General features: G+C 36.4%; 1 protein-coding gene across 15 annotated transcripts in view; it reads right to left on the reverse strand.

Moving 5' to 3' along the window:
• The window catches only part of SYCP2 (synaptonemal complex protein 2), a 73,504-nt gene that overhangs the window by 19,417 nt on the left and 26,410 nt on the right, over positions 1-27,677 (reverse strand). For 14 of the 15 annotated variants that reach the window (XR_015138676.1, XR_015138675.1, XM_086330966.1 and 11 more), the window contains 11 exons: positions 20,118-20,266; positions 18,895-18,969; positions 18,144-18,290; positions 15,541-15,640; positions 14,543-14,700; positions 12,752-12,821; positions 12,340-12,397; positions 11,010-11,143; positions 10,430-10,866; positions 1,441-1,568; positions 644-680 (listed from right to left, as the gene is read on the reverse strand). Coding sequence is in view for 13 of the 15 variants with exons in the window: in XM_086330966.1 (XP_086187092.1) it covers positions 644-680; positions 1,441-1,568; positions 10,430-10,866; positions 11,010-11,143; positions 12,340-12,397; positions 12,752-12,821; positions 14,543-14,700; positions 15,541-15,640; positions 18,144-18,290; positions 18,895-18,969; positions 20,118-20,266 (1,493 nt within the window). In the remaining 2 variants the exon portion in view is untranslated. Of the gene's footprint in view, positions 1-643; positions 681-1,440; positions 1,569-4,300; positions 4,370-10,429; positions 10,867-11,009; positions 11,144-12,339; positions 12,398-12,751; positions 12,822-14,542; positions 14,701-15,540; positions 15,641-18,143; positions 18,291-18,894; positions 18,970-20,117; positions 20,267-27,677 lie in introns of those variants that run through there. The other variant, XM_086330970.1, reaches the window with a different exon arrangement.

A 27,677-nucleotide genomic window follows, 5' to 3' on the forward strand; every position in this document is an offset into this window, starting at 1 on the left:
CCAGCTCAGGTCTCCACCTAATTCAATAAGCAACAGAGACCAAAGAAAGATTTTTGAACAACAGAATGACATGACTGAAGCTGTGTGCTTTGCAAAGTAAAAAAGCTAGTACTGAGGGCAATGAATGGATTGGCACAGAGAAAATATTAGCAATAAAAAGAATTGCATAAAGCTGGGGATTAGAAATAATAAAAAAAAAAAAAACTGGAGTTGGCATGGTCAGGAGAAGGAAGATTCAAGAGCAAATTACAGAAGGAGAATCTCAAAACTTGAAATTAAGTCGCAATAACTGTGAGGAATAAATCAAAGATAAGTGACATTTTAAACCTGGCTGAAGAGTAAATGTTTCTAACAAAAATATGGACTTCAGCACAATCTTATTGTCAAGAGAGATAGGATGAGCTAGGAAAAAAAATGGTCTGAATCATATACCAAAAAGTAAAAATATCACACATATATGTTAAGCATTTTCTTTGAAAAGCAGAACGGAAGTTTAAGGGGCTAGCTTGAGTGTCAGTTGTTTAATCTGTTTTTCAATATGCTGAAAACATTAAATCTATGTCCATCCTACTACTATTTTACTGTAAAGTCAAATTATCGTCTTTGACTATACGTTTGGTGTAATTAAATAAATGAAACTTACCTTACCGAGCTGTAGATCTGATTTGTTTGAAAAATCACTGTAAAAAAGGTTTTGTCAAAGTTAAAAAGGCAATTAAAATGTCAGTAGAGTGTATTTCATAAAAGCCATTTTATATAAGGTAAAACATATTTGGGTCACTAAGTCTATATTTAATATGCTACGAAAAACTGAAACGTGACAGTACTAGTCTGAATCCTTTGCAACTTCAGCCATAATAAACAGCAACAATAACAGAATCTAAGCTAAATCACTCATGCAGCAGGAGGTGCCAAGCAATTTAGAATGAATGGTTCTGCCATAAGACTAATTTTTTCCATGCCATATAAAGCCAAAATTAATTTAAACATGAACCAACCACCTGGAAGACTATAAAGAAATATTTTATAATAAAACAAAACTTTCAAAAAGACTGCAAACAAGGAATACATTATTTGCATATATAAAATAACTCATTTTAGCTCATTTAAGTTTGGTATTTTCTTCAGCAATATATTTAAATATGTTTAGTTTTACTCATCATAGACTCAATAAATAAAATTTCTAAAATGTCTATATCCTAAAGATTTCTGAAATGGTATGCTGCATCAATACTGTATTCTTAAATGACTACTTCTAATTTTAGTTCCCTTTCTATATAATTTAAGCAGATACTATTTATAAAAGTAAATAAGTACCTGTGTTTTCAAATGGAAAGTTACATTATCTGCAAGTATGTTTAAAACTAACCTTAAAACTATATAAAATAATTTAGAAATGAATATTTTCCTGACACATACAACTAAAGTTTAAGAGCATACCTGTCAATCAAAGACTCCTTTGATTTTCTTGCAGACTGTATGCTGTCCTTTGGCTGGTATCGCTTATTAATTTGGTTTATCAAAGATTCTGCTGCATCAGTAAATCCTTTCCCTTTTGATTTTTCTCTCTGAAATAATTTATAAGTTACTTAAAAACTCTACCAGTTAACCTTCGAAGTAAAAAAAAAAAAAAAAGGCTGAAAAATTTTAAGAAAAATCTGGTTCATTAAATAACTACAAAGAGGAATAAAAGGGTTCAGAAATTTATTGTTTTAAAAAAGAAATTATTTAATAAATTTTGGCTTTGTTAGGCACTAAAACAACCTAGGATAAAGTCTTTTAACATATAGAACTGTTCAGAGTGCTTGGTAGCAGTTAAAAAAATGTTTCTATCTATGGGGGGAAAATTGTAAAAAACTGAAAGAAACCAAGAGTTGGTTCTTTGAAATTGTCAATAAAATTGATAAGCCTCTGGCCAAATAAGAAAAAAAGAGAAAAAAGACAGAATTTACTAATATCAGAAATGAGAGGCAATCACATGGATAATAAATCACAAGGCTAATAAAAAAGTATTATGAACAACTCTATGTTAATGAATTTGATAACCAAAACTGACCAATTCCTTGAAAGATAAGTTTTACCAAAACTCACACGGAGAGAAATAAATTACCTGAATAGGCCTAATCTATAAAAGAAAGTGAATCAATAATTAATACCTGCCAAAGTACAGAGCAACAGGCCAATGGGTTTACCTTTGGGTTTTACTGAGCATTTAAGGAAGAATCATAATTTTTCACAACCTTTCAGAAGATAGAAGCAGAGGGGATACTTCTTAGCTCACTGTATGAAACCAATATACCCTAGTACAAAATCAAAGAACTTACAAGAAAGGAAGACTACAGGCTAGCATCTTTTATAAATGTAGGTACAAAAAGCCTCAACACAAAGTTTAGCAAATTGAATCCAACAATGTAGAAAAAGAATTATGTACCACAACCAAGTGGACTTAATTTCACGTATGTGATATTGATTCAACATTTGAAAATCAACTAATATAAGCCATGCTAAGTAAGAAACATAATAAGATCATATCAATAGATGTGCAAAAGCATTTGACAAAATCCAATATCCACTCACAATAACAATTCTCAGTAAACTAGGAATGGAGGGGAATGTCCTCAACTTGATAAAGAATATCTAAAAAAAATTATGGCTAACATTACAACTTAAAGAAGAGAAACTAGATATTTTCCCACTGATAAGAGAAACAAGGAAAGCTCTCTGCTGTCACCACTCCTATTAAACAAGGAAAGCTCTCTGCTGTCACCAGAAGTCTTACAAAATGCCCTAAAATAAGAAATGGAAATATACTACATACATACTGGGAAGAAAGAAATAAAACTGTCTTTGTTCACAGATGATATCACTGTCTATGTAGAAAACCTAAAAAATCAACAAAAATTCTTGAAGTTAAAAAAATATATATAGCACAACAGAAAGATACAAGGTTTGTAAACAAAATCACTTTCTTATAAACCACTAATGAACAAATGGAATGTGAAATTACATTTTGCTTACATCAGGTCCCCCAAAATGAGATATTTAAGTGTAAATCTAACAAAGCATATAAATAGATCTATGTAAGGCAAATGACTGATGAAAAAAATCAAAGACTATCTACAACAACAGAGAACAGATACATGTATAACTAAACCACTTTGTGGTACACCTGAAACTATACAACATCATTAACCAACTATATGCCAAAATAAAATAAAATTTTTAAATAAATAAATGGAGATATTCCATATTCACAGATAAGGAGCTCAATGTTGTCAAGATGTCAATTCTTTCCAGCTTGATCTATAAATTCAATGTAATCTCAATCAAAGTTCTAGCAAGTTATTTTTTGGTTACTGACAAAATGATTCTAAAATTGACATGGGGAAGCAAAAGACCCTGAGTGGCCAACAGAATATTAATAGAGAAGTTTGAGGACTGACCCTACTTTAAGACTTAATGAAAAGATACAATGATCAAAACAGTGTGGTACTGGTGAAGGAATAGAGAAATACGATAATGGAACAAAACAGAGAGCCCAGAAAGAGAGCCACATAAATACAATTAGCTGACCTCTGACAAAGGAACAAAGGTAGGAGAAAAGTTAGCCTTTTTCAACAAATGGTGCTGGAACATCACCATGACAAAAAAAAACTAGACACAGATCTTATACCCTTCATGACAATTAACTCAAAATGGATAATAGACCTAAATGTAAAGTGCAAACTGTAAAAATCCTAGGAGATAACACAGGAGAAAATCTAGGTGACCTTGGGTTTTGCAATGCCTTTTTATTTGCTAAGCCAAAAGCACAATCCATGAAAGAAAAAACTGTTAAGTAGGACTTCATTAAAATTAAAAATTTCTGCTCTGCAAAAGACACTGTTTGGAGAATGAAAAGACAGGCCACAGACTGGAAGCAAATATTTGTAAAATATATATCTGATAAAGAACGGGTATCTTAAATACACAAAGAACTATTAAAACTCAACAATTAGGAAACCCAATTAATAACTGGGCAAAAGATCTGAGGAGACAACTCACCAAACAAGATATAAGTATGGTAAATAAAGATACAAAAGATGCTCAACATCACCTGTCATTAGGGAATTGCAAATTAAAACTAATACCATCAAGCACATGAGAATGGCTAAAATCCAAAACACTGACAATACCCAGTAGCAAGGATGTAGATCAACAGGAACTTTGATTCGCTGCTGCTGAAATGCAAAAACAGTACAGCCACTTTTTCCATTTTTGGAAGAAAGGCAGTTTCTTATAAAACTAAACATACTCTTACCATATGACCCAGCAATCATGCTTCTTGGTATTTTCCCAAATGAGTTGAAAGTTTATGTCCACACAAAACCTGCACATGAATGTTTATAGAAGCATTATTCTTAAGTTTCAAACATGGAAAGAACCAAGATGTCCTTCAATAGATGAATAGATAAACAAAATCTTGGTATGTCCATATAAAGGATTCATCATTAACAACAAAAAAGCTGTCAAACCATGAAAACATAGGGAGGAAAATTCAATGCATATTGCTAAGTGAAAGAAGCCCAATATGACTTCATATGATTCAGTATGTAGCCTAAATATATAGGCTACATACTATATGATTCCGACTCGATGGTATTCTGAAAAGGCAAAATTATGGAGACAGTAAAAAGATCAGTTTTTGTCTGGAGTTCTATTGGGGAGAGAAGAAACAGGGGAGAGATGGACCATGGGAATTTTAGGCAATGAAACTATTATTATGCATGACACTCTAAGGGTCAATATCTGTTGTTATACATCTGTCAAGACACATGGAAGATACAAAGAGTTAACTATAAGGTAAACTATATACTTGAGTTAATAATGTATCAATATTGGCTCATCATTTGTAACAAATCTGTAACACTAATCTGTTACTGATAGGGAAAACTGGGGTGCAGTGATGGAGTAATATGGACTCTGTATAGCTGTTATCTCTGAAACTGCTCTAAAAATTATATTAATTTTTTAATATAAAGACTACAAAGTAAGAATTATTGTCTGCATAATTTTAGATAATTTGGTTAAAAGAAAGTCTGAATGAGAGTCTTAAAAGACATGAGTTCTGTTGCTTTTAGTTTTACTTTTTTCCTGGGAATCAGGCATATGGGTTTTTTTAATTGTGGTAAAATATTTTGCCAAGAGAACACACTGGTCATTGCAAACACCCTCTTCCAACAACACAAGAGAAGACTCTACACATGGACATCACCAGATGGTCAATACCAAATCATACTGATTATATTCTTTGTAGTCAAATATGGAGAAGCTCTATACAGTCAGCAAAAACAAGACTGGGAGCTGACTGTGGCTCAGATCATGAACTCCTTATTGCAACATTCAGACTGAAATTGAAGAAAGTAGGGAAAACCACTAGAAATCAAATCTCTTATGACTATACAGTGGAAATGAGAAATAGATTCAAGGGATTAGATGCGACAGACAGAGTGCCTGAAGAACTACGGACACAGGTTCGTGACACTGTACAGGAGGCAGGAATCAAGACCATCCCCAAGAAAAAGAAATGCAAAAAGGCAAAATGGTTGTCTGAGGAGGCCTTACAAACAGCTATGAAAAGAAGAGAAGTGAAAGGCAAAGGAGAAAAGGAAAGATATACCCATTTGAATGCAGAGTTCCAAAGAACAGCAAGGAGAGATAAGAAAGCCTTCCTCAGTAACCAATGCAAAGAAATAGAGGAAAACAATAGAAAGGGAAAGACTAGAGATCTCTTCAAGAAAATTAGAGATACAAAGGGAACATTTCATGCAAAGATGGGCTCAATAAAGGACAGAAATGGTATAGATGTAACAGAAGCAGGAGATAGTAAGAAGAGGTGGCAAGAATACACAGAAGAACTGTACAAAAAAGATCTTCATGACCCAGATAATCACAATGGTGTGATCACTCACCTAGAGCCAGACATCCTGGAATGTGAAGTCAAGTGGGCCTTAGAAAGCATCACTACGAACAAAGCTAGTGGAGGTGATGGAATTCCAGTTGAGCTATTTCAAATCCTGAAAGATGATGCTGTGAAAGTGCTGCACTCAATATGCCAGCAAGTTTGGAAAACTCAGCAGTGGCCACAGGACTGGAAAAGGTCAGTTTTCAATCCAATTCCAAAGAAAGGCAATGCCAAAGAATGCTCAAACTACTGCTCAATTGTACTCATTTCACACGCTAGCAAAGTAATGCTCAAAACTCTACAAGCCAGGCTTCAATAGTATGTGAACCATGAACTTCTAGATGTTCAAGCTGGATTTAGAAAAGGCAGAGGAATCAGAGATCAAATTTCCAAAATTTGTTTGATCATTGAAAAAGCAAAAGAGTTCCAGAAAAACATCTACTTCTGCTTTATTAACTATGCCAAAGCCTTTGACTGTGTGGATCACAACTGTGGAAAATTCTTCAAGAGATGGGAATACCTGACCACCTGACCTGCGTTCTGAGAAATCTGTATGCAGGTCAAGAAGCAACAGTTACAACTGGACATGGAACAACAGACTGGTTCCAAATCGGGAAAGGAATACGTCAAGGCTGTATACCGTCACCCTGCTTATTTAACTTATATGCAGAGTACATCATGAGAAACGCTGGGCTAGATGAAGCACAAGCTGGAATCAAGATTTCTGGGAGAAATATCAATAACCTCAGATATGCAGATGACATCACCCTTATGGCAGAAAGTGAAGACAAACTAAAGAGCCTGTTGATGAAAGTGAAAGAGCAGAGTGAAAAATTTGGCTTAAAGCTCAACATTCAGAAAACTAAGATCATGGCATCTGGTCCCATCAGTTCACAGCAAATAGATGGGGAAACAGTGAAAACAGTGACCAAATTTATTTTTTTGGGCTCCAACATCACTGCAGATGGTGACCGCAGCCATGAAATTGAAAGATGCTTGCTCCTTGGAAGAAAAGTTATAACCAACCTAGACAGCTTATTAAAAAGCAGAGACATTACCTTGCCCACAAAGGCCTGCCTAGTCAAAGCTATAGTTTTTCCAGTAGTCACATATGGATGTGAGAGTTGGACTATAAAGAAAGCTGAGCGCTGAAGAACTGATGCTTTTGAATTGTGGTGGTGGATAAGACTCTTGAGAGTCCCTTGGACAGCAAGGAGATCCAACCAGTCAGTCCTAAAGGAAATCATCCCTGAATATTCATTGGAAGGACTGACGCTAAAACTGGAACTCCAATACTTTGTCCACCTGATGCAAAGAACTGACTCATTTGTAAAGACCCTGATGCTGGGAAAGATTTAAGGCAGGAGGAGAAGGGGACGACAGAGGATGAGATGGTTAGATGGCATCACCGACTCAATGGACATGGGTTTGGGTGGACTCCGGGAGTTGGTGACGGATAGGGAGGCCTGGTATGTTGCAATCCATGGGGTCGCAAAGAGTTGGACACAACTGAGTGACTGAACTGAACAAATATAGCATGACATAAAATATACTATCACTTTTTAAGTTCATATGTTTTTATATATAGTAAATAATAAGTTATTACTACCTCTTCTTGAGATTACCAGAACAAAGACAGGGTATACTCACCTTGATAAAAATGTGGCAAAAACAAACCTCCCCTATAAGAGTGTATTAAGAACTTTGACATAATTGGAGTCAATGTGGGAAATCTGTACTACTGAACTATAGAGGTTCTATTTCTCTGGGCTTATCCAGTGAAAGACAGGATCAGACAGATGACTATCTTGGAGGACAGCAGCAGAAACTCTAGCATAGTAATAAAGAGAGTGCACTATGAAGGAGTGAAAAGAACTTCTGAAAACAAGAAGTTGATTTTTTAAAAAATCAAGAGCACAGCTTAGAAAAGATGATCGAGTTTTGGTGCTTCCAGCAAAAAAATAATCACTAGATCAGAAAAATTCCATGGAGTGATTCTAAATTCCAATGAAAACAGTTTAAAATTGAAGGACAGATCAACACTCAGACAACAAAAACCTTACTTCCACTGGGTCTGAAGAAACTAAGTAGCAGCTAAGACTAGAAAGAAGAGCATACTGATAAGAAAAAAATAACCAAAAGTATTTAGTTAAAAAAGAAAGCAGCTAAAATAGATAGAAAACGTGATTTGCAGGTTGAAACCAAAATAAAGAGTAGTCTGGTCAAGATAAATTCAGTTCAGTTCAGTTCAGCCGCTCAGTCGTGTCCGACTCTTTGTGACCCCATGAATGGCAGCACGCCAAGCCTCCCTGTCCATCACCAACTCCCGGAGTTCACTCAGACTCCCGTCCATTGAGACAGTGATGCCATCCAGCCATCTCATCCTCTGTCGTCCCCTTCTCCTCCTACCCCCAATCCCTCCCAGCATCAGTCTTTTCCAGTGAGTCAACTCTTTGCATGAGGTGGCCAAAATACTGGAGTTTCAGCTTGAGCATCATTCCTTCCAAAGAAATCCCAGGGCTGATCTCCTTCAGAATGGACTGGTTGGATCTCCTTGCAGTCCAAGGGACTCTCAAGAGTCTTCTCCAACACCACAGTTCAAAAGCATCAATTCTTCGGTGCTCAGCCTTCTTCACAGTCCAACTCTCACATCCATACTTGACCACAGGAAAAACCATAGCCTTGACTAGACGGACCTTTGTTGGCAAAGTAATGTCTCTGCTTTCGAATATGCTATCTAGGTTGGTCATAACTTTCCTTCCAAGGAGTAAGCGTCTTTTAATTTCATGGCTGCAGTCACCATCTGCAGTGATTTTGGAGCCCAAAAAAATAAAGTCTGACACTGTTTCCACTGTTTCCCCATCTATTTCCCATGAAGTGATGGGACCGGATGCCATGATCTTTGTTTTCTGAATGTTGAGCTTTAAGCCAACTTTTTCACTCTCCGCTTTCACTTTCATCAAAAGGCTTTTTAGTTCCTCTTCACTTTCTGCCATAAAGGTGGTGTCATCTGCATATCTGAGGTTATTGATATTTCTCCCAGCAATCTTGATTCCAGCTTGTGTTTCTTCCAGTCCAGCATTTCTCATGATGTACTCTGCATATAAGTTAAATAAGCAGGGTGACAATATACAGCCTTGACATACTCCTTTTCCTATTTGGAACCAGTGTGTTGTTCCATGTCCAGTTCTAACTGTTGCTTCCTGACCTGCATACAAATTTCTCAAGAGGCAGATCAGGTGGTCTGGTATTCCCATCTCTTTCAGACAAATTAAATAGTATCTAATTATATAAAACTGCAAAATTAGCTATTAAATATTTCACTTGTACACTAAAATGCTCCAATATATAAAACATTTTACATTGACTCTAGAAATCTGGCTACCCAGGTATTAGTAATACTCTGGAAGATAAATGAAGGCCTATAGATACTGGATCTTTTAAGGCACAGTGAAGAAAAGGATTGTATTATTGCCAGTGGAAATGTATTCTCATTAGAAAATTTTCTTTAATCTGCATCTTGGTAGCAATGACCAAAGAAAAGATTTATGGTAACTGCAACAAAAAGGAAACTTTTCGTCTCAAAATATGGTGTATACTAGCTAAAACTGTTCTGGAGATGTTCTACAGACAATGAATCTGAAGAAAAGGAGGCTCCAATGAGGACGAACAACATGTTTCCTCCACTCCATTTACATCCTTTCTTGAAAAACCTTGTCAAACTTATAGGCAAAATCCAAGAAATGTTTCAGACACTACTATGTGCAAAGCTGTGCTAGGCCATACAGGAAAACAAATGTTGACCAAAACATAGTCTCTATACTTTAGTAGGTTAAAACAGGGGGAAAAAACCACACAGCCATTTATTGAAAAGAAAGATAAGCACATAAGAGAGCCACAGACAGTTCTATACCATATTCAAAAGAATCTGGGGGACAGAGTGGGGAGACGCAACAAGAGGAGACAAGGAACTGCAGGGCTCATACATGCTGTACCTATTTACATGCCTGCTATGCACTAGTGGGCACATGAGTTCTATCACTATGGGACTGGGACAGGTCAGAAAGGAGTTCAGGAGCACTCATTCTCAGAGTGTAAGCTTGAATTAAGGAACAGGGTATTACTTTCTTGGCTACCAGTGGGGAGAGGGAAGAGGAGAGGGGTAAGATAAGGGTATGGGATTAAGAGATGCAAACTACTAAGTATAAAATAGATGTGCAACAAGAGTAAGTCACACAGCACAGAGAAACATAGCTGTTGTTTTGTAATAACTTTAGAAGGAATATAAGCTATAAAAATATTGAATCATTATATTACACACCTGAAACTGATGTAATACTATATAAATCAACTACACTTCAATTAAGAAAAGCACAGGGGAATTATAAACATTAAATCTGTAGCTATTAATCAAGCTTCTTTCACTTTATGTTATTAAGGAGGCATATTATAGGTATGCAGAAATAAAACACACTGAAAACTCACCGTGTTTTTTTGTTTCAGATCCCAGGAATTAAACTCAGCTGTCAATCTTCTCCCTGATTTTCTACGACTTTTTGCATTTTTTTGAGGAGAAGGGCTTTGATCACAAGTATCAGTATTCACATCTTTTGACAACACGTATTTCTTCTTGTAGATCACAGATTCTTCAACTGTCTTATTTAGGAGAACTGATTTAAAAGTAGTTTCAGATTCGATACACCAATCACTCTGCTTGGCATTCTCAATACTTTTCTCCTCCGAATGTGTAGAGTGACCTGGTTGTTGTCTGTTTCGGTGGCAGTCATCTGCTTCTGCTTTATCTGTTCTGTTACGCTGCATTATCTCCTTCCTATACTGTACCTTTTCTGTTTCCTCAGAATTATCATCAGATATTGAAGAGGATGACTTTTGTTTAGGAAGTTTCTGGTTGATAACAATATCTAGTGGGAAAAATTAGAAATTAATCCTTATTAAATTTATAAATTGATCATATATAAAATTTATTAAAACCAAAATATTTGTTAAGACAGTTCAAGCAGTAAGTATTTCCTGAATATTTTATACATAGCGAAAACTGTTTCACCTTGATTAAATGTGTCTCTCGATGAAGTACTTGCTCTTTGGTTATTACACAGCTTAATATTTGTTACAGGTGTCCAACATGCCCATTTGGAGTGCATCTTATCTCCACAGGTACTGTCTAAAACATCAGGTAACCTGAAAAATGATTCATTTGCTCATTATGAAACATCAGCCTATGACTCTGGTATAAGGTCTTGACTTTTTCTTAGTCAATGTTTATTGATAGAAATTTGTTAAAAGTATGAAAAAATTTTCATAAGTCATGATGAAAATTAAAACTTACTATATAATTTATTAAAGAATATTATTTTAAAAATTCCATTATTGCTTCTATTTTGAGATCTACCTAAATACATCTCAGGTATCTGACATATATCTTCATGGGTATTTAAACTTGGTTAAATTTCTTCTCATTCATGCTTTATTATTTTAAAGCTTTTATTCATTTTAAGTCTCTCAATTTGAAGAGTTATATCAGTTGATACAGAAAAAACATACAAGCTATTCGCCACTGTACTATCATAATACTTGAAGATGATTAGTTCTATAACCAATACTACAGTCTAAGAACATAAAGGCCTCTTCCTTTAAATTTGTTTATCAGTTGCTAAGTCATGTCTGACTCTTTGCAACCCCATGGACTGCAGCATGCCAGGTTTCTCTGTCCTTCATCATCTCCCTGAGCTTGTTTAAACTCATGTCCATTGAGTTAGTGATGCCATTCAACCATCTCATCCTCTGTTACCCCATTCTCCTCTTCCCCTCAATCTTTCTCAGCCTCAGGGTCTTTTCCAATGAGTTAGCTCTTAGTGTTAGATGGCCAAAGTATTGGAGCTTCAGCTTCAGCATCAGTCCTTCCAAAGAATACTCAGGGTTGATTTTCTTTAGGATTGACTCATTTGATCTCCTTGCTGTCCAAGGGACTCTCTAGAGTCTTCTCCAGCACCACAGTTTGAAAACATCAACTCTTTGGTGTGCAGCCTTCTTTATGGTCCAACTCTCACATCCATATGTGACTACTGGAAAAACCACAGCTTTGACAATATGGACCTTTGTGGGCAAAGTGATGTCTCTGCTTTTTAATATGCTGTCTAGGTCTGTCAGAGCTATTCTTTCAAGGCACAAGCATCTTTTAATTTTATGGCTATAGTCACCATCTGCATTGATTTTGGAGCCCAAGAAAACAAAATCTGACAGTTTGCACTTTTTCCCCATCTATTTCCCATGAAGTGATAGGACCAGATGCCATGATCTTTTAAATTTGTTACATTCATCTAAATAGAGTAACATTATTATAGGCTAAATGACTAGATGGATATTCTCATACTTACACAGGTTTATCTATTCTTCCTGCTGCCTGTGAATCAAGAACAATTTCCTGGAGTTCACCTAAATGAAACAAAAATTATGGTATCCTCATTTTTACATACAGTTGGTAGGGTTAAATGAAAGCTAGTGTAGAATTTGATCAAAGTTCATATATTGGGATGGAGAGATTGGTTGACCTCATCTTCCCACTCCCAGACCCAAACTTCTTGGGAACAAAGGCTGTTATTATACTTCCTCATAATTTCTAAGTTCTCTGCATAGAGCTGAATGTATTCATTATAAATCTTTTTCAAATAAATGAAACTCAGTGAAGTTAATCTATAGAAATATATATATGTGTGTATACATATGTGTGTGTATGTGTGTATAAATATATAAGAAAGAATGACAAAAATTGAACCAAAAAGTACTTACTAAAATTTTGGTTTGCGAATTCAGTGTCCTTATTTTCTGTCTTTTCTACAACTTTAGCAGCTTTGATAGGCTATAAACAGGAGAAATTTTAATATAAATTTGAATTAAGGCATTATATGAAAATGACTTTTACAAGTTAGGAGTATTAAAGTTTAAAACTTTAAAATTTTGCCTTATGATTAAAAGTTGGATAGTAGTTCTATTTCCTTCATAAAATGCCCATTCTAGAATACTCCCTTATCCTAAAACACAAGAAAGTAACTTTACTGCAGATTAGGAGGCATTACAGCCTACAAATTTTCTGACTTCAGCCATAGCTAGAAAAATAATGTAATTTTTCTCTTTGAGAATTTCTGGAACCTCCATGCCATGTGATCTATTGCTCTTAATCTCATAGGCTGCATTTATTCTGTCTTTTCTCAATATACATATGAACTGAAGTGTCAAATGATCTTGTAAAGTTTTGGCCACTGCACAGGTAACTTCTTGATGACAGCAAGCTTCTTTTCACAGCCACATATACACACTTATTCAGATAAAATAAAAATATTCCATGACTATCAGAAAAATATACTCCCTAGCTAAGATATTCTGCCTCATCCTATCTTCTCTAATCTAGCCAGTGGTTCTCCACACTGGGAGAGGAACAGTATAAAAGTGTACAAGTGTACAGGTGTGTTCCATCCTTATCTTTCTGCCACACAACCATTACATATTTTTTTTACATCCACCATCTTTTTTTTTTTCCAACTGTAACACCAAGACTGCTAAATTTTACTTGAGGAAATTATACTTATTACTGAACTAATGCCATGATAAGATTTATAGTCTTTAATGTGAACTGGGCCCTCAACACTGCCTAACACTTATTCTTAGCCCTCTCCACTATCCCTCAGTGCTTATTCCAAATCTTCATGTGTCCCTGAGCCCTCTGCATCAAGAGAAGCTCAACATCCTCACACTTCAGAGAAAACACAAACTTTGAGCTGTTCATCTATAAACTTATCTGTATCTCTTGATTACCTATTTCTCCAAGATACAACTTTCTCTTATCCATTCCCTGCTCGGTCCCACTTCTTCAACTACCTGGAAAGAATGTGCTCCTCGATATCCATCTGACTAATAACGTTTACTGACTCCAAAAATCAACTCACTCTCCATCTTCTAAATGAGCATCTCCTGATCTTTATCTTCCTCTCCAGCTCTGGGATTAGAGAGAATTGTCTGCCCTCAGTGCTGTGCTAAGTCACTTTAGTCATGTCCAACTGTTTGTGACCCCATGGACCATAGCCCACCAGGCTCCTCTGTCCTTGAGATTCTTCAGGCAAGGATACTGGAGTGGCTTACCATGCCCTTCTCCAGGGGATCTTCCCAACCCAGGGATTGAACCCAGTCTCCTGCATTGCAGGTGGATTCCTTATCACTAATGCCATCTGGGAAGCCCATCTGCCTCTCTATTAGGCTTTTACTGCATCCTGTATGTATATCTGAGAACACATACAACAGAATACAAGAATGATGGCAAGTTCATTTCTCTTACTGAACATATAAATCAAGAGTTGAATAAGTATTTCTAAATTTTATTGTTAGCACAGTGAGTGATAAGACCTTACTTTTAAGGACAAAAAATGATATGTAAAACAATTTTGAAAGCAATACTTTTAAAAAAAGTAAGAAACTCACTGCTTAAGAAAAGTAAGACCCTGTTTGCAGAAGAAGTTAGTTCAATAGTATTTCTACAATAATGTGATAAAAACTTAATATTTAAAAATGCTTTCAAAGTAAAGTTACTTTGTCTGTATTATCTCTTCTCTTTTTTTCTTCAGATGGTCTAGATTTAAGTGATACAGCATAATCCACTCCTTGTTCCGATGTTTTAGAAACACTAGGTTTTTCTGTAGAACTCATCATTTGCAGTGGTGGTTTAATTCTTCTTTTTCGTGGTGATGCTAGAATGGAGGACAAAGGACTTATATTTGTCAGATTTTAAAACTGTATGTTGCTATCACTGAGATACTTTTTGCTGAAGAAAGTTAAAAAGGGGGGTCTTCTAGGATGGGTCCCAGGTTTCTGATTTAAATGAGTAACTCAATATGGATTCCATTTACCAAGGTAAGAAATGGAGAGAAACTGGCAGGGAGGGTGGAAAGATGAATTTATTTTGTATTTGTTAAGTCTGAGAAGTGTGTGAAACATTAATTTCCCAGTAGGCAAGCATATTTTGGGAATGGAAGGTCACTATTAAATTGTCATAAAGATTAAATAATGCTGTGTTTACAGCAACTAGTATATAGCATTATTTTTGAACTTTTATTTAGCTCTTAGTATGTACCAGGTACTGTCTAAATGTTGCACAATACTTCTTATTTAACGAATAGTTATTTAATCCTTTATAGACTTTGATGAGGTTAGACACTGTAGTCCCATTTCATAGAAAGGAAACTGGTTCTAAACTTAGCTATGGAGTACACACCTGGAAGTGGGCAAACAAGCTCAAGCAGCCTGATTAATTTAACGTTTTATCCACTATGTTATGCTGAGTCCTGCTTAAATAATAATAAGCTCTTAATACAGGATATTAATATTTTAAAAAATATTTATATAGATACCCATTAAATCTCTCACACATTTGATATTTTTTGACAGAAGACATCTGCGGTTCATATTCTATCAATTTTTCTATCTCAAAATTATCCTCTAGGTAAATTAGGTCCAGAATATTCATAAGTTTTAAAAATGCCTGCTTTAAATAATACTTGTTAGAAATCTTTTAAGATTCTAAAACTTACATGTATTGACTAAAAGTATTGGACTTCTCACAGTGTATCTATCTGCACCAGGAACAATCATTGATGCTTCAGACATTTTTCTTTTGCTAGGAGTAATTATCTAAAACCATGAGGAAAAAACCACAGTAAATACACATTCTCTCTTGAAATTAAATATCCTACAATTTTATTCCTAACATTTTACCTTGACTACGCACAAGAGATGTATTTTATAAATTATATGATATTCAAATATTTCTGCATTTCATCTGATTTGAAGGATTTTATCCTAATATTAATAGTCAAAATGAGAATATTGTTTTAAAGAATATCCAGACTTAGAAATACAGTAACTTTATATGTTTGCTAAAAATATTTTATTGATACTCAGTTTATCTAGTTAACCACTGGCTCACAGTTTCCTATTCTATTTTATAAGGACAATGTTTGAAACACGTATTTATATAAACTTGTTTGTGAAAGCTTTCATAATGTTAAACATTCTTCAAAATTCTGTGAAGACTAAACTGCCTTTAGAGTAAAAAGCAGCTAAAAAAAAACAGGAGTTAAAAAGAAAAAAACCACCACCAGGAATTTAGAGATTCAGTGGCACACAAGCTAGTGTTGCAAAAAGGTTTGCATTTTCTAACTTTAGCCTATAATGACTGATAAGAACAACAGAAGTAGATAAGCAGAGGTGGGACTACAAGGGATTGGCATTCCAGAGGATGCCATACAAAGGAGTACTGAAGACAAACTGTAAAGAGGCAGAAGGTATTTATTTTTAAAAGGCAAAGGAAAAAATACTGATGGGATTTTGAGTAGGTATGTATATGGGGCATGGAGGAAAGGTTTCGAAGGATAGGAGAAAAGTGAATTTTAAGATTAACCAGAAATAAGCTACTGAACCAGCAGATCTGTCTTAAAGAAATTACAGTTCCTAGTGTTTATATATATGGAGAAGGCAATGGCACCCCACTCCAGTACTCTTGCCTGGAAAATCCCATGGATGGAGGAGTCTGGTGGGCTGTAGTCCATGGGGTCGCTAGAGTCGGACATGACTGAGCAACTTCACTTTCACTTTTCACTTTCATGCATTGGAGAAGGAAATGGCAACCCACTCCAGTGTTCTTGCCTGGAGAATCCCAGGGATGGGGAAGCCTGGTGGGCTGCCGTCTATGGGGTCGCACAGGGTCGGACACAACTGAAGCGACTTAGCAGCAGCAGCAGCAGTGTTATATATAATGAATGGGATCCCCAAAGTTACTTATTTATATAAATGCTTCAAACGGCTAATCCTTATTGAAAACATAGTAGGTATTTAACAATAGTGCAGTGTTTTTCAAACTTTAGTGTGCTTAAGATCTTTTCCAGACTTTGTGTTATGATTCAATAGGTTTAAGGTGGAGAGTCTAAGAATCTGCATTTTTAATAAGTACTCAAGTTATGATTCTGATAAAAGACCCCAAAAAAGGCTTTATAATCTAATCACCTGATGGAACTATAGTTGACAAAATGATATTTTTAATTTAATGAAGGACACAGACAAAAGGGATAAATAGTGAGTAACAATGTATGGAGGAGCCTGTGAGAGTTACAAGCAACTCGATGAGAGATTAGTAAAAACAATTAATCAGTAAAAGCTCCATCAATAAAGTAAAAATGAACAAAGATTTACAAGTTTAAGTACACTTTAGACAAGAAGAGGTAAAAACAGCATGAATGAAGGTACAGAGGCAAGAATGAATGTGACAAAAAAGACAGAGTAAAGCAACTGACCATTCTAAAGTGGAGGGTATTTTGAAAGAGTAAAATTAAATTACAGAAGGTCTTCAAACTAAATCAAAATTTAGATATAATGGGATAAACACAGAGATCACAAGGCTTTCTGAGCAGAAGAATGCTACTAGGATATTGGTATGAGAAAAATCAGTTGTATACCTCACAGGGCGGCTCACAGGATGGACCAATAATGTCAAAGACACTACTAGGTACACTAAAATGAGTAACAGTGAAGAGAATGAGGAGGAAACCATGTGAGAAATATTGTAAAAGAATAATCACTAGCACCTTGGTTCTAGGTATAGGACGAGAGGAGGCTGGAATCAAGGACATCATCAGAAAAAATAACAGCAATCTTACTGAAGCATGGAGGCAGATGCAAATTTGAGGCAAAAGATAGAGTTTGAGGTTAGACTTTAGGGAAGGGCTGAGAAATGGTTCTATCAAATGTGGCCTAGAGGAGATCCTTTATGAAGGAGGAGGAGGAAAAAGAACCTAATATTTTGCTTTTTACTCGTGCAAATAAACTGAACATTACATTATAAATTTGTATTCTACATTAAAGCCAAGTGCAAAGATAGGACAGAAAGGATAAATGCAAAAAGTAGTACTTTCCTATCTAACTCTAATTTGAAACCTACATGGATATAGTATACTCTGTCCTAAATCCCTAACCCTTGCCTATAAACACCGTGTGCTGAAACACTATCTTTTGTTTGTATTTGTAAAAGGCAGGGGAAATATTCTAAAATGTTACTGACATTTGCATTCTAGATACATTTTTCTATAATAATGATTTGCCTATGCTGCTTTATAAATGATGGTTTTGACACCATATATACCTCAGGCTGGCTATTTTTTCTATACCCTTGATTACTGTTTTTGATATATTTTGCAGGTTTAGTAAATTCCTCTTGGAGGTTAGCTGTTTCTTTCAAACTAGTATGTTCCTCTTCAACTGGTGAGAGTTGACTTTCTGGGACTAGAATCTGTTGGAGAATAAGGAAAAACTGTTTAAAAGTGCAAACCATAGGAAGTCCTCAAATATGACTGGATGTCTTCATAAAGCACTCATTCATCTCACACTCATAAAGGTTAGTTCTTTTTGTCTTATATCTATGTACTATTACAATTTTCAGTCCTACAAAGTGACCCAACAAAAAGCATCCACTTTTTCAAATGTTAACAGACATAAAAGAGGCTTTGGCATTAGTGGCAGAACATATATTTCTGATTTTTAAAGTTACCAAGACTGGTATTAATGAATAACAATCTACCTTCTGTACTGAAATAAATTATTATTAATAACACGTTTACAAAGGTGAAGTCGCTCAGTCGTGTCCAACTCTTTGTGACCCCATGGACTGTAGCCTATCAGGCTCCTCCATCCATGGGATTTTCCAGGCAAGAGTGCTGGAGTGGACTGCCATTTCCTTCTCCACTTTCACTTTCACTTTCTTTACAAAGTCACATATACCTTGTTGGGGCACTGACAGAATTTATTTATTCTCCAAGACAAACTTATAACTGTGCTATTATTAATTAGGGTTAACCTTAGACCAGTGATAGAAATCAAGTAAGTGAGACACATACCTGTGATCCACTTGCATCAAAAAGAATATGCACAGATGTTTTGGCAACGGATATACCTTGTTTTCTGGTAAATTCCTAAAATTAAATTAATTCAACAGGGTGTCATTTTCTCCCAGTTCTTTCCATTTTTAATGCCAATATTTCCTACACCTGCTTCTTTCCAAATCACCAAATTATCTTAAATCAATTTTAAATACACATAAATACTCTTATCAGGGCACTTCAGTGATTCCCTAACTATAGTCTTACCCTGCAATTTTGGTAAAGGTTCCTCACAAGCATATTATCTGCTATTTTTCACCATCTTTTCCATGTTATAGACTGAATGTGTCTCCTCACAATTCACACGTTGAAACCTTGTCCCCAAGAATGGTATTAGGAGGGCAGGCCTTTGGGTCATGCTTAGGTCATAAGGGCAGAACCTTTATGAAGGGGATTACTGCCCTTATAAAAGAGACCTCAGAGAACTCCCTCACCATGTACGGACAGAGTGAAAAGACTGCCACTGATAAACCAGAAAATGGACCCTCCCCATACACTGAATCTGCTGGCACCATGATCTGACTTCTGGCCTCCAGAACTGAGAAATAAATGTTTCTTATTTAAGACACCAAACCACAGTATTTTTGTTACAGTAGCCTGAACAAACTAAGACAGGCATCACCCAAACTTGTCAACTGAACATCTCCCTAAATATAACATGAATTGTTATCTTGATTCCTAAACAAATCTGACTCATTATGTTTTCCACAATCCTGGAAAACATCTTATCTAAATTTCATTAATTTCAAAGGCCATTTCAAGGTCCAACTCCATAGCCTTTCCTTCAGATCTGACTCTTAATGAGCATTCTCTTTGTTCAACTTCTATGCATCATTTTCTATACACCACTTACTTCTTCTGAGATATATTCTGTAATTCTCACAATGTTTAGTATCTTAAAAACAAGGCTTTGTCTCATTTCATTTTTTAAATGCCTGGAAGGAATTCATCATTAAATGTTTTGAGCAGCTGCTGCTAATTTTGTCATCTGAGATTCATTCTAATAGATATCTGAAAGGGTATGGCTGATAATATGATGGTTATTCCACAACACAAATTTAAAGAACTAAAAATCTATATGTTATTTAAGAATTGTAGAGAAAGAAAAAATCACTGAAACTTACAGTCCTAAGTAACTGAAAGTTCCCAGAATTATGAAAATATTTAAAAGTTTAACTTACCTTATATTTACTTCCACCAAAAATTTTTTGTGCCACATTAGTGATTTCTAATGATGCATCAAAATACAAAAGCAATTCTTTCCCTTCTCTTTTACTAATTTTTACTATATTTTTCAGAATTACAGTCAGTAGCTTCTTTGATTCTCTCACTGTACACAAATAAATCACACTGATTAGTTTATATTCATTTCTATGATACCACTCTATAGGTATATTATAAATAAGAAAAGCATGCAGCATACCAGTTAAAATGAACTGAAACAAAATTAACTTTTAGGATTTAACAGCATTGAGTCAATTCTGGTACTAACTACTTACAGAAACAAAAATTGTCCATGGAGTCTTTTATATATTCCTGTAAATTGAACAAAGGGTCTAACAACACCCTGCGGAGCTGCTACTTCACCATTCTCCTAGTCTGCAACTGTAGATATTCTTTTTCTCTAGAACCATTGCTTTCATTCCAATCCCAAAGGGCAATGCCAAAGAATGTTCAAACTACCGCACAATTGCACTCATTTCACACGCTAGCAAGGTAATGCTCAAAATCCTGCAAACTAGGCTTCAACAGTACATGAACCGAGAACTTTCAGATGTCTAGCTGGATTTAGAAAAGGCAGAGGAACCAGAGATCGAATTGCCAACATCCTCTGGATCATAGGAAAAGCAAGAGAATTCCAGAAAAATATTTACTTCTGCTTCATTGACTATGGTATAACCTTTGACTGTGCGGATCACAACAAACTGTCGAAAATTCTTAAAGAGGTGGGAATACCAGACCACCTTTATCTGCTTCCTGAGAAATCTGTATGCAGGTCAAAAAGCAACAGTTAGAACCAGATATGGAACTGACTGGTTCCAAATAGGAAAAGGAGTATGTCAAGGCTGTATATTGTCACTCTGCTTTTAACTTACATGCAGAGTACATCATGCAAAATGCTGGGCTGGATGAAGCACAAGCTGGAATCAAGATTGCTGGGAGAAATACCAATAACCTCAGATATGCAGATGACACCACCCTTCTGGCAGAAAGTGAAGAGGAACTAAAGAAAGAGCATCTTGATGAAGGTGAAAGCAGAGTGAAAAAGCTGGCTTAAAACTCATTAAAAAAAAACTAAGATCATGGCATCCAATCCCATCACTTCATGATAAACAAATGGGGAAACAATGGAAACAGTGACAGACTATTTTCTTGGGCTCCAAAATCACTGCTGACAGTGACTGCAGCCATGAAATTAAAAGATGCTTCCTCCTTGGGGGGGAAAAAAAAAAACTATGACCAACCTAGACAGCATATTAAAAAGCAGAGACATCAGTTTGCCGACAAAGGTTTGTACAGTCAAAGCTATGGTTTTTCCAGTAGTCATGTACAGATGTTAAGAGTTGGACCATAAAGAAGGCTGAGTACTTAAGAACTGATAATTTAGAACTGCGATGTTGGAGAAGACTCTTGAGAGTCCCTTGGACTGCAAGGAGATCCAACCAGTCAATCCTAAAAGAAATCAACCCTGAATATTCTTTGGAAGGACCGATGCTGAAGCTCCAATACCTTGGCCACCTGATGTGAAGAGCTAACTCATTGGCAAAGACCCTGATGCTGGGAAAGACTGAAGGCAGGAGAAGGGGGTGACAGAAGATGAGATGGTTGGATATCATCACCGACTCAATGGACATGACTTTGAGCAAGCTGTGGGAGATGGTGAAGTACAGGGAAGCCTGGTGTGCTGCAGTCCATGGGGTTGCAAAGAGTCAGATGTGACTGAGCAACTAAAATGAACTGAACTGACTGCTTGATATCCAGAATCCATCTGTGCCAGTTATGTAGAAACTCAGATCGTGCTTGTTTCATACAGGTAGACAACATCACCACTTTAATATAAACGACAGTAAAAGATACAAATGAATAGTCAGATGAACAGAGAGAGTGCAAGGTCTTGAAGAGTCCTGAGCACAAGCCATACTTTCCTTGTGTGTGTGCCACAAAGGGTTAGTTTAAGGACTGAAGCATGTATGTATGTATGTTGGTGTTTTCATGCAATAGAGTCATGTCTGACTCTCTTGCAACCCTATGGACGGTAGCCTGCCAGGCTCCTCTGTCCATGGGATTTCTTAGGCAAGAGGACTAGCATGAGTTGCCATTCCCTTCTCCAGGGGATCTTCTTGACCTAGGGATCAAACCCAGGTCTCCAGCACTGCAGGCAAATTCTTTACCATTTGAGCCACCTGGGAAGCCTGTATGATCCAGTAATCCCACTGGATTGCTTATACTCAGAAAAATCAGAATTCTAAGACACATGTACCTCAATGTTTACTGCAGCAAGGACATGGAAGCAACCTAGATGTCCACTGACAGATGATGCACAAAGAAGCTGTGGTACATATATATAATGGAATATACTCAGTCATAAAAAGGAATGAATTTGAGTCAGTTATACAGAATGAAAAGATGAAAAAATTCAGTCGACAAGGCAGCCTGGCAGGCTATAGTCTATGGGGTTGAAAAGAGTTGGACGTGGGTGAGCAACTAACACTTTCATTTTTTCATGGTATATTTATTTCTAGTTATTTAAGGAATCCTCATAATGTTCTCTGCAATGGCTATATCAGTTTACATTCCCACCACCAACAGTCCAGCATTTATTGTTTATAAATTTTTTGATGATGGCCATCCTGACTGGTGTGAGGTGATACCTCATTGTAGTTTTGATTTGCATTTCTCTAATAATGACCAATATTGACCAATATTGAACATCTTTTCATGTGTAAAGTTTCAGTAAGTCAGAGAGAGTCAAACATATATTGTATATTAATATAGACCTATGGAATCTAGACAGAGAAGCTAATGGCACCCCACTCCAGTACTCTTGCCTGGAAAATCCCATGGACGGAGGAGCCTGGAAGGCTGCAGTCCATGGGGTCGCTGAGGGTTGGACACGACTGAGCGACTTCACTTTCACTTTCATGCATTGGAGAAGGAAATGGCAACCCACTCCAGTGTTCTTGCCTGGAGAATCCCAGGGACGGGGGAGCCTAGTGGGCTGCCATCTATGGGGTCGCAGAGTCGGACACGACTGAAGCGACTTAGCAGCAGCAGCAGCATGGAATTGAGAATAAAAGGTACTAATGAACCTATCTTTAGGGAAGGAATGGAGACAAAGATGGAGAGAATGGACTTATGGACATAGCAGAGGAAGGTGAGAGTAGGCTGAACTGAGAAAGTACCAGTGACATATATACACTATTATGTGTAAAATAGTTAGTGGGAAGTTGCTATGTAACACAGGGAGCCCAGCCTTGTGCTCTGTGATTACCTAGAGGGGTAGGATGGGGGGAGGGGAGGGAGGGTCAAGAATGAGGAAACAGATGTAATTATGACTAATTCACGTTGTTTTGTTTGGTAGAAACCAACACAACATTGTAATTATCCTTCAATTAAAAAAAAAAAAATCCTAGGAAACAAAAAAGGACCTGCCTTTCAAACAGGGGACATAGGTTTGATTCCTGGTCTGGGAAGATTCCACATGCTATTGGGCAACTAAGCCTGAGTGCTGCAACTACTGAAGCCCTCATGGTCTAGAGCCCCTGCTATGCAAGAGAAGAAGCCACCGCAATGAGAAGCCCACACACTGCAACTAGAGAAAGCCTGTATGCAGCAATGAAGACCCAGTGCAACCAAAAATAATTAAAAAATCAATTACAAATAAAAGTTTAACCATGATAAATTGTAAAAATAAAACAAAAAATACTTTTTCAAAATATAAACAACAATTTTCTGACATTAAAAAAAAACTTATTTGCAGTACAAGAAATATTAGAGAAGTCACTCGGGCAGAAGGAAAATAATACCAGATGGAAATCTGCATATATTATAAATGAAAGCTGAACACTGGAAATGGTAAATATAATGCACTATTTAAACTATTTTAAAAATCTTTTTAAAAGTTAATTGGTTCCACAAAGAAAAATATTATTATACCATAGTATGAGGTCTTTGACACATTCAAAAGCAAAAAGATTTTTAGTCCTATTGATAGTAGTGGCACAAAGGCCAGGGAAGCAAAAGCAGAAGTTGACTGTTTTTACAAGAACCTATCAGGTTCCTAGGGGGTATAATATTACTTGCACACACACACTATTAAGTTAAATATGTACAAAATAAAACCTAAATCAGCCATTTAAAAAGTGAATATAAAGCCAACAAAAGAAGTACAAGGAACCCCTGAAAATGAAGTAACATGAAGAAAAAATAAAGAAACATGGCAGACAGGATGGTACATAGAAAGAACAAAAGCTAGATAATAAATTTAAAGCAGATCAACAGTCACCTTAAAAACCACAAAAGGCAGAAACTGTCAAATTACATTTAAAAGAAAAATGCCCAGTATATGACACCTATAAGAAACCCTCTTTAAATATACAGGACATAAATTACTTAAAAATAAAGATATGCCATACTATAATTAGCCAACAGAAACTTGGAGAGAGTATATTAGTATTACATAAAGTAGATGACAGAGCAAAGAATATTACCACAGGAAAAAAAGTCATTTCATAATGATAAATTTATGAAAAGATATATCACTAAATGTTTATAAAACTAATAACAGAAATTCAAAATACCGGAAGTAAAAAATAACAGAACTGAATGAATAGAAAAAAAATCACAACCATAGTGGTGACTTCAACACCTCTCTTTCAATAATTGATAGAACAGGTAGGTAGACAATGAGGGTGTATGACTTGAACAACAGATTAACCCTGCCCTCCACCCAAGAACAACAGAAAACACATTCCTCTCAAGTGCATTCAGACCATTTACTAACACAGACCATATCTGGGTCATAACCTAATAGTCAACATATTGGAAAGGGTTTTCAAATCACACAAAGTATATTCTGATAACAATGAAATCACGTTAGAAATCAGTAATGTATTCCTGAAATCTCAAGTATACAGAAACTAAATAAAGTGCTTTTAAATAATCCGTGGGTCAAGGAAGAAATCAAAAGAGAAATTTAAAAGAATCACATGAATGAAAATGGAAGCACGGCATATTGCAATTTGTAGGATGCTGCTAAGGACGTACTTAGAAGAATTTAAAGCACTAAAATGCTGTTATTAGAAAAGAAAAAATGGTCTCAGATCAATGACTTCAGCTTTCCCCAAGACACTAAAAACAGGAAACCAAATTTAAAAAAGTAAGCAGAAGAGAAGAAACAACAGATATAAGAGCAGAGATCAATTAAACTGAAGATCAAAACACTAAAGTGAGAAAAATCAATTAAACCAAAGGCTAGTTATTTGAGATCATCAAAAAAATTGATATACCTCTCATAAGACTGAGCTAGTGGAGGTGATAGAATTCAAGTTGAGCTATTTCAAATCCTGAAAGATGATGCTGTGAAAGTGCTGCACTCAATATGCCAGCAAGTTTGGAAAACTCAGCAGTGGCCACAGGACTGGAAAAGGTCAGTTTTCATTCCAATCCCAAAGAAAGGCAATGCCAAAGAATGCTCAAACTACTGCACAATTGCACTCATCTCACACGCTAGTAAAGTAATGCTCAAAATTCTCCAAGCCAGCCTTCAGCAACATGTGAACCATGAACTTCTAGATGTTCAAGCTGGTTTTAGAAAAGGCAGAGGAACCAGAGATCAAATTGCCAATATCCGCTGGATCATGGAAAAAGCAAGAAAGTTCCAGAAAAACATCTATTTCTGCTTTATTGACTATGCCAAAGCCTTTGACTGTGTGGATCACAATCAACTGTGGAAAATTCTGAAAGAGATGGGAATACCAGACCACTTGATTTGCCTCTTGAGAAATTTGTATGCAGGTCAGGAAGCAACAGTTAGAACTGGACATGGAACAACACACTGGTTCCAAATGGGAAAAGGAGTATGTCAAGGCTGTATATTGTCACCCTGTTTATTTAACTTATATGCAGAGTACATCATGAGAAACGCTGGACTGGAAGAAACACAAGTTGGAATCAAGATTGCTGGGAGAAATATCAATAACCTCAGATATGCAGATGACACCACCCTTATGGCAGAAAGTGAAGAGGAACTAAAAAGCCTCTTGATGAAAGTCAAAGTGGAGAGTGAAAAAGTTGGCTTAAAGCTCAACATTCAGAAAACGAAGATCATGGCAACCGGTCCCATCACTCTTCATGGGAAATAGATGGGGAAACAGTGGAAACAGTGTCAGACTTTATTTTTCTGGGCTCCAAAATCACTGCAGATGGTGACTGCAGCCATGAAATTAAAAGACGCTTACTCCTGGGAAGGAAAGTTATGACCAACCTAGACAGCATATTCAAAAGCAGAGACATTACTTTGCCAACAAAGGTCCATCTAGTCAAGGCTATGGTTTTTCCAGTGGTCATGTATGGATGTGAGAGTCGGACTGTGAAGAAGGCTGAGCGCCGAAGAATTGATGCTTTTGAACTGTGGTGTTGGAGAAGACTCTTGAGAGTCCCTTGGACTGCAAGGAGATCCAACCAGTCCATTCTGAAGGAGATCAGCCCTGGGATTTCTTTGGAAGGAATGATGCTCAAGCTGAAACTCCAGTACTTTGGCCACCTCGTGCGAAAAGTTGACTCATTGGAAAAGACTCTGATGCTGGGAGGGATTCGAGGCTAGAGGAAAAGGGGACGACAGAGGATGAGATGGCTGGATGGCATCACTGACTCAATGGACATGAGTCTGAGTGAACTCCAGGAGTTGGTGATGGACAGGGAGGCCTGGCGTGCTGCAATTCATGGGGTCTCAAAGAGTCGGACACGACTGAGCAACTGAACTGAACTGAAAAACTTCTTAGGTCACACAAAGCAATAACCATGTAACAAAAAATACTGATCATGTGGACTTCAAATTTAACAACTTCTGCTCATTAAAAGCAGAAGTTGCCTGGAAAATCCCATGGGCGGAGGAGCCTGGTAGGCGCAGGTCCATGGGGTCGCGACCAGTTGGACACGACTGAGCGACTTCACTTTCACTTTCCTGCATTGGAGAAGGAAATGGCAACCCACTCCAGTGTTCTTGCCTGGAGAATCCCAGGGATGGGGGAGCCTGGAGGGCTGCCGTCTACTGAAGCGACTTCGTAGCAGCAGCAGCAGCTCATTAAAAGAGACCACTGAGAAAATGAATAAGAAAGATATAGACGGGGAAAAAATACTCATACAACATGTATTTGTCAAAGGATTCCTATTCAAGATACATAAGAACTCAAAAACTTAATAATAAAAAGATAGTCCAGTAAAGAAATGTAGTCCAGTAAAGAAACGCACAAAATATTTAAACAGATAATTCAAAAAGAAAACATGTGAATAGCCATTAAGCACATGAAAAAGTGCTCAACTTTCCTAAAAGTGGTTTTAGGAAAATACAAATAAAAACTATCATGAGATAGCACTACCTGTCTACTGAAATAAAAAATGTCTTGATATCTGAATTTGCAGTGGTGCCAGTCTGCCAAGGTAAATGATTTCTGTCCAGTACATATTGAGAAGAAAGTGACTAATCACAGGTTTTAGATTAGATAAGGAAGGAAATAAAT

The sequence above is a fragment of the Bos grunniens genome, chromosome 13 (assembly GCF_055505025.1).
Source record: "Bos grunniens cultivar Pamir isolate PY7600 chromosome 13, Bosgru_T2T1.0, whole genome shotgun sequence".
NCBI lineage: Eukaryota > Metazoa > Chordata > Mammalia > Artiodactyla > Bovidae > Bos > Bos grunniens.